This window comes from Dipteris shenzhenensis, chromosome 31 (assembly GCF_047967505.1).
Source record: "Dipteris shenzhenensis isolate YYH24624 ecotype China chromosome 31, Dip_SZ_1.0, whole genome shotgun sequence".
NCBI classification, from domain to species: domain Eukaryota; kingdom Viridiplantae; phylum Streptophyta; class Polypodiopsida; order Gleicheniales; family Dipteridaceae; genus Dipteris; species Dipteris shenzhenensis.
This window is the reverse complement of record NC_141626.1, coordinates 24,646,141-24,654,536: the sequence shown is the minus strand read 5'-3', so window position 1 is coordinate 24,654,536 and position 8,396 is coordinate 24,646,141. Positions and strand designations below refer to the sequence as shown.

Genomic DNA, 8,396 nt, shown 5'->3' with positions numbered 1-8,396 from the left:
TCCTATCATCTAAAATGTAGAAATGGTATGTGCATTGCACTAACCTGGACTCTTGTGAGTTGGCAAGCATATTGGCATCAGTCAAAGAATCAAGAAAATGATTGTATGTGATATGCACAAGAATTGTTATCTACTTGTTGTACCGATGAGCACTTTGTATCTCATCTTGTTCTTGAAATGAATAATTTTTAGGAAAATCTATGACAAAAACTTGTGTTATGGGGAAAATTGACAAGGCATGTCCTGAACTACTTATCCTACCAGCTAGCAGTGAAATTATGAAGCACATATTTTGGGATGGATTGAACCACATGACCTATAAGCTCCCTCAGCTGAGTGCTCTTATGCAATAGTAGCCATCTCTTTTTATTGGATCCTTCAACATTGACATTTTCAAATCTCCTCCATTTTAAAGCAACATGGTTGTCTTTCCTCATTTCATTTAGATAGACATGAAATGTCTTCTTCTTCATCCTCAGACTGTAATGCTTGCATGTGCCATGAATGCATTCAATGCGGTGCCACTCACGGTCTCCCTTTCGACAAACCACTGGCTCCCACAGAGACCTTAGGCTACAAAGCTACTCTTCTTTGCAACACATTGATGAGGATCTAGGTGGCCTACATATTGTGCATTCATCAGGGACGATCCCCATGGAGCAATGCTCCAACATGACCAGATCTCAAGTCATTCATAGCTTGTCGAGCCAGATCAAAGTCTATGTGTGTTTTGCAACAACAAACATTCTTGTCTTTGAGTATCCTGATGTACCAGAGCTTGCAATGCTCAAATCTCCTCTACCTAATTGAAATATCAGGAGCCCCCTTTTTACACTACTAAAATAAGACAAAACATAGTACGTGCAAAAATGTGGTCTAATTAAAGTATATAATGAAGCAAAACAAATTTCAACAATCGTGCTGGTTTAGGGCAATCACAATTTCAACTACCGGGCTAGTTTAGGAAAATCACAAATTCAATCACATGGCTAGTTTAGGACACGTTTAGGACAATCAACCATCGAGCTGGTTTAGGACACATTTAGGACAATCATAATTTCATTTACCAAGCTAGTTTAGGACAGTCACAATTTCAACCACCTGGCTAGTTTAGCCTAATGGTCTCAACTTCACATATTAGACAATAATAAGTATATTGCTTTTCATTTTTGAATTTCACAATTAGAAAATAATAATATATTGCTTTTCATTTTTGAATTTCACAATTTCAATCAGTAAAATTGATGTTTGTCTTGAACCAACAACGGACTGGTTTTGGATAATCACATTTATTCCAAGCCATTCCGATCTAGAAGTTAGGTAATATATGACCCGAATAGAAGGAAATTAAGTTTAACTAATTTAAGTACTAATAAACACAGTAATTTCAACCAGCAGGACCATCAACCCTCAGGGGGTGCACTAATGAGAACCCTATGTATCACGTGCATTCAAAGGTTACTAAAAAAACCCCTCAACTGAAATTTTTCCCCAAATAAAAACACCCCTCTTTACTTATGGACTAAGTGAATTTTCTATAAAATTAAAATTAAAAACCCCTCCTATTATTGTAATTATGTTAAATTTTTTCAAAAAATATAATTGAGATACCCCTCCTTTTGAATGCACATGGTATACTAAAATTTAATAAGGTGAACCCCCTGAGCATCAACCACTCTGGTTTAGGACAATCACATAACTGGTGATTGAGTTGAAGCAGCCACGGTTGCATGATGTTCCAACCACTGGGTTGGTTAAGTAAAATAATAATATATTGTTTTTCTGATGCAAAATATATTACTGTTAAGTTCTGCACAACCATGCCATCACGCTGGTCAACAACTAATGTCTGTTCAACCACGTTGGTTCAAGACAATTACATAACTGGTGATTGAGCTAAACCAACCATGATTACATGATGTTCCAACCACCGAGATGGTTTAGTAAAATAATAATATATTGCTTTTCTGTTGTGAAATATATTGATGTTAATTTCTGCTCAACCATGCCACCGGGTTGATTAACAACTAATGTATGTTCAACCAACCAAGTTCATGACAATCACATAATTGGTGATTGAGCTAAACGAGCCTACGGTTGCATGATGTTCCAACCACTGGGCTTGTTTAGGACAATCACATTTAGTCCAAGCCTGGTTTTAAAAATGACACAACTAAACTATCCCAATGCTCAATCACAAACAACCATCGGGCTAGTTTAGGCAACACTGACCTACATCGTATCAAACATGTGTATGATGTGCTGCTCAAACACCTTGCATCCTGTCCGATGTCTTAACAGATGTCCTTTCTATAAAAACTCTCATATTTTTGTGCCAAAATGTCATCACTATCGCAATGACTTTTGCACTTAGGATGTCTCTCTTTTTCTTACATTCTATTGAAGCTCATAGACTTCTCGGATCGGGATGATCATGCATTGCTTCTACTCTACATTCAACCACCGCCACTGGAGCCACGTTGGTGCTCCTTTTGATTGGCAACATCTTCGACATTGTGCATCCAAGCCATTTCTCATTTGTTTCAAGGAATACCAACATAGCTAATGTCGTTCTCTTTGTAGCTAGTTGATCTAAGCTGTGCACCCCTAGCTTTTCACTTTTTGTAGGCCATTTCTCAGGTTAGAGAGCATCGCCTCTTGGGCATGCATCTCCCGAGGTGTTGGTAGAGTTGTTACTTTATGAACTTTAGGGTGTAGGGTAAAGCTTGTGAAGACTCAAGACTGGTATTCACCTGAATGGCCTAATGTTGCTCCCTCGAATGCTCCAACCAATCGTGACACCACAGCTCGTGTTCTTCACTCCGATGGTAATGATCGAATGCATGCATCTGCAACTGCTTCCTGCTACTACTCTGCAAGGAGTCTTCTTTCTTCTCGTTGTTTCTCCCTTCACAAATGTTGCAAAAGTGTCTTTCGTTGCCATGCCATTGCTTTCCTCAACCCACAATCTATTCCTTGTGCCTTGACCAGGCTTTTTAGCTTTTCTATCTTGCAGCCTCTGTCTACTTCTCTTGCAAGCCATGGTGGTGACCTGCATGTTGCCATTGATGCCATGGCCACAATCAGTCCATAATACACCTAGAGAAGCTAGCTGGTGCAAACAACTTACCTAAAAGAAGATAATGCCAAACCAAAGTCTGTGCAAGGTCACGTTGAGGTGCGTGCACCGTGCGGGTTGCAGGGCATGTGCAGGATGGGGGCAAGTTGCGGGTACTTAATTTTCCAAGATTTGATGGGCAGGAGGTGTGAAATTTTAAAATTCATGGGAGTAGCAAAACTTTCAGCCATCGGTTTTCCCCCCCTTGCAACACACGTCAGCAGAATTGGATTATAATGTGGCCTCAAATACTTCAAAAAACACATAGGCCATAGGGCACACTATCGGGTTTGATGCTATGTATTATGAAATGCAATGACCTTCAGCATGTTTATGACCCATATAGCAAGCAAGTGCATTGAAAAAGAAATAATTCAAAATTGTAAATAGTGTTGGATTTTTAAAAAGATCTTTGCACATGCACAAATTGCACATTTTCAACTTCTTCCATTTTAGGATTAATCTAGATACCAACACCAATAACTATCAATGTTTTAAGACCACCATGTAGTAGTCCCACTAGTTTGGATTCCAAATTTCAATCCATTTTAGTTTTCAATAAATTAAAAAAAAGTTATGGAGTGTGCCCTCAAATGGGTGTGTATCACTTTAGCACAACATTGGAGGTCTGTTAATCCATGCCTAATGTTCTCATTTAAGTGTATCCTTGGGTTGAGGACAAGCTCACGTAGTGCACTTTTGAATGACTACTTGGTTGCTTGTATGTATAGAACACAATTTCGATGTTTATGAATAAATTGCTATATCCTATAGTCTTCATGATGCATGCATGCTTCACATGCAACATAGCACTTGTAATTCTTTAACAGTCTTGTTCCAAATCCTTATTCCATAATTTTTTGGTCTCATGTTCAAGTTTGAAATGTATAATACAACTTGAAGACAAAGTTTACCGAATTCCGTTGAGCAATGCATAAGTTATGGGTCATGCAAGATACCTATATACAGAAAATTCCCTGAACCTCACCAAAAATGGCTATACCCAAGTAAACAATGACCCTATACAATCAAAGTGCCATGAGAAGCAGGAAAGCGAGAACACGAAGGGAGCCACAGGAAGGGAGAGTGGAGAGTGGGAGCCACAGGGAGGGAGATGAAGGCAAAGCAGCAAGGCAGTTGGGAGATGAAGGCATAGATGGGAGAGTGGGAGCCATAGGGAGGAAGAAGCAGGAGGGTGATCAAGAGAGAAAGAGAGAGAGAGAGAGAGGGGGGGGGGACAAGGGGAGAGAGTGATATAAATGGTGAGACAAAGGCTTCGAGAGAAGCCAAAAGCTTCTCGATTCATCGTGGTGGCCTTGTTTTCACACTTGATCAAGCATTAAGCATACAGTTCGGGGGGGGGGGGGGCAAGGGGGGGGGAGTGATATAAGTGGTGAGACAGAGGCTTCGGGAGAAGCCAAAAGCTTCTCGATTCATTGTGGCGGCCTACTTTTCACACTTGATCAAGCATTAAGCATACTTTAATCTAACTTTTGATCCTCCATGCATGTCCTACTAAGGAATAAAAGTGCCTCTGCCTATTAGCAAGTGGTCCAAGAACATTCTTGGTAACATTATTGACATTTATAGAGTGATACAATTGGACTATAGCTTGTACTTCTGTACCATGAAACCGACGGATACCTCATAGGACTGACCTATATCCAAGAGTCATGGATTATAGATTGTACTTCTGTACCATGAAACCTAACGATACCTCGCTAATGGGATTCGGGAACTTCATCACGCTGACCTAGATATAGAGAGCGGCTGTCCTCCGGCAAGGCAAACACCCGTTTCAAAGCTTGTGCTCATAAATTGGTACTTCTGTACCATGAAACCTAAGGATACCTCGCTAATGGGATTCAGGAACTTCATCACACTGACCTAGATATAGAGAGCGGCTGTCCTCCGGCAAGGCAAACACCAGTTTCAAATCTTGTGCTCATAAATTGCTCGCGCAGGATCATTTCCAAAGACCGGTTTCACCTGCCCAACCCAGCCCAACAAATCAAAAACATAACCGTGGAGGATATCTGCTTGCCTCCGTGGGACGAGGAAGCAAGCGAACAACACAGACTAAAGAACAGCGCTGGCTAGAGAGCTTGTGGTGTCGTAAGTACGGAATTAATTTATATGGCCTTTACCTCGGCTTTGAGTATATGTACGTTGCCGTCTTGATCCGTTGCAAGTGTGAAACTATAACGGTCCAATCCTTGCTGCTCTAGTATCAAGACGAATCTGGACAGAAGTTCAGAACTTTTGGGGATGCATATTTCTATGGCGGCTCCACTCCGGCTAGAGCTCACTGTTACTCTCCTGCATTCACGATCTTGGTCTGTCTCGTCTGTATCTTGGTCCTTTAGAGCCGGCGCAGACGTATCGTTCATGGAGCTTGAGCTTGCAGTCCCGTTGCGTCCTATGCCTGCCAACCTGCATAGTAGAAAAAAGATATGAAAGCATTAGATCGGCTGACCGGAGGTTCATCTAAGCTGCACTTGCATGATGTAGAATGGAGAACTAAGCGATTGCAAACGAACTTTGTTCGAGGCGAGACTTTATTGGAGAGGAGCTCTCTGTGCAGGTGATTGAAACACACAAAGCTTTATGGCAGAGAAGCTTTTAATTTCTCTCTCTTAATTTATATAAAGGGAAGGGATGACATTGTGTGATTTTTAGCCAAAGATTCATCCCTCACTTTAGAAGGAGCAACGAGTCTACAAACATACATCAAACACAGCTCAAATTTCAAATGGCCATAACTTTGGAATTTTGCATTAGTGTAACAAGTTGAATTACATTCAAGAGGCATCCTTTTTTGGGGGGAGGATGGAATAAAAGTTTTGCTCTCATGCGATGTCGTTGGCAATGTCATGTACCCCAAGGAGTGGTCAGACCAGTAAATCTAGTTTGCACTACTGCTTCTGTTCGTGTGTGTCTTGGTGGCGAGCCCAAACATGGTCGAGGGTTGACCCATGAATTGACGTTGGTTGGGAGATTGATTGGTGTATGCAATGTGTTTGCATGAAATATGCAAGAGTGTTGAGGTCGTGGTAAGTTTTATTGTAGCAGATGTTGAAGTCATCGACAATGTAAACTAACTTGTTGTGGCTCACATGGAGCATAAGTTGGCGCAGGCCATGCAAGAGGGAGTTCAGTTTTGATTTGGGTGATTTGTAAATGTTGATGATTGTGAAGCTATCGAATTTAGAGTCATTGAAAGTGGTCAAGAAGCACTCCACCCTGTGCATGGAAGAATTCCTTTTCTACTAGAACAATGTTTTCCTTGTAGTATGTGGTAATGCCCAAGCCTTGTGTGCCTAGCATGTGTGAAAATCGAGGGAGTGTTTGCATGGAGGGAGTTGAAGTCTTGTTGTTAAGTGGGTCATGCACGCGTGGTTCACAGGCGCTCAATCTCTTGGAGGACCAACTTGTCAACTTTGATGTGTGCTTGACGTTGAAGAGGTTTCAAGATATACAAGTTTGATGAATCACACACATGGGAGAGGGCGGTGTAGACAAGACCATGTGCCTTTATTCCTAAAGGGTCAAACACAAGGGAGTCCATTGAAAGGCCTTGCGGTGTATTGTCCTTGCAAGTGGTTGGTTGTATTGGGAATTGGTACCTTCAAACAGAGTTAAGGTGATTCTTGCCAAATTGAAACTCTCGTGGGATGTGGAGAATTGGAGTCCATGACTTTGGAATTCCTAGAAAGGAGTGAGTTGCACATGCACTCTTGCCAACGATTTTGTTCATGAACTCAACCTAGACAACTAGAGGTTTTTTGTCCAGCGATGCATCTTTGCAAATGGCATCGGCACCATTCACAAGGCCATCGACAGTGTCAAGCTTGTCTATGCAAATCTCAACAATCATTCCTGGTTTCAACTATAACTCTTTGTGTAAGCCTCTGGTAGATTTAGCATCCAATGGGAGCCTCATGCCTTTGTTACATGTCCTATATTGCCTAATGTCTTTCACTTGTATGTAATGGGAAATTGTTGGTAGCTTTTGGAAGACATCGTGGTTGTGCACATGGATGTTTTTATCGAAGGTATAATTATATATGAATATAAATTCTGGCGAAAGTTTTTAGCTATTTTTTTCATTTCATAAAATTGATAAAACATAGTATAAATTTATATTTTTTCTTTTGAATTTTGAAGTAAAAGATGTAAATTTTTTTACATAAAAGTTTCAAATGCTAGCGAATGACTTTCAATACCAATTTAAAAGTATTACTTCTCAACGAAACTAACATGAAAAATCATCCATGGTTGTGCATGTCCTTCCCCATGTTTGTGTAGAAAATATGAGGCACTTCTTCTCTAATTGGTGGCTGACAATAGTACATATTATTAATTGTTTCTATGTCGTTCGAGGTGTGTCTAGTGCACCGAAAGCGGTTTAGCTAGTCAAGGAATGCATTGTTGTGCTATTGCATCAGGACATCAAGCTCATAGTATAGAACGTTGTCATTCCAGATAGAAGGTGACATTGCAAGCACCAAGGGTTTGCTTGAGAAAATCCAACTATCTTTCATAGGGCGGGCTTTGGAATTCCTTCTTTGTATAGGAAGGAGTGAGTTGCACATGCACGCTTGCCAATATTTTTGTTCATGAACTCAACCTAGACAACTAGAGGTTTTTTGTCCAGCGATGCATCTTTGAAGATGGCATCGACACCATTCTCAAGACCATCGAAAATGTCAAGCTTGCCTATGCAAATCTCAACAATCATTCTTGCTTTCAACTATAACTCTTTGTGTAATCCTCCGGTAGATTTGGCATCCAATGGGAGCCTTATGCCTTTGTATGTAATGGGAAATTGTTGGCAGCTTTTGGAAGACATCGTGGTTGTGCACATGGATGTTTTTGGAAGCTATAACTATATATGTATATAAATCTTGGCGAAAGTTTTTTAGCTATTTTTTTCGTTTCATAAAATTGATAAAACATAGTATAAATTTATATTTTTTCTTTTGAATTTTGAAGTAAAAGGTGTAAATTTTTTTACACAAAAGTTTCAAATGCTAGCGAATGTTTCAAACATTTATTTTCATTAGGGTATACAAACTTTCAATACCAATTTAAAAGTACTACTTCTTAACGAAACTAACATGAAAAATCATCCATGGTTGTGCATGTCCTTCCCCACGTTTGTGTAGAAAAGATGAGGCACTTCTTCCCTAATTGGTAGCTGATGATAGTACATGTTATTAATTATTTCTATGTCATTTGAGGTGTGTCTAGTGCACCGAAAGTAGTTTAGCTAGTC

The 8,396-nt window shown here is 40.2% G+C and overlaps 1 protein-coding gene across 1 annotated transcript; it reads right to left on the bottom strand.

Moving 5' to 3' along the window:
- Positions 1–5,050: 5,050 nt before the first annotated feature.
- LOC147881239 (uncharacterized) lies at positions 5,051–5,717 on the bottom strand. Its single transcript, XM_087402358.1, has 3 exons — positions 5,659–5,717; positions 5,266–5,551; positions 5,051–5,107 (listed from the first exon to the last, which is right to left on the bottom strand). Exons 2-3 carry the CDS (start codon positions 5,506–5,508, stop codon positions 5,051–5,053), a joined length of 300 nt encoding a protein of 99 aa, XP_087258484.1. The 5' UTR covers positions 5,509–5,551; positions 5,659–5,717.
- Positions 5,718–8,396: the final 2,679 nt, after the last annotated feature.

Coding starts and splice junctions, on each gene's coding strand:
- LOC147881239 (XM_087402358.1), bottom strand. CDS start 5,508: ATGAACGATACGTCTGCGCCGGCTCTAAAGGACCAAGATACAGACGAG. Junction 5,108..5,265: donor TACATATACTCAAAGCCGAG/GTAAAGGCCATA, acceptor TGGGTTGGGCAG/GTGAAACCGGTCTTTGGAAA.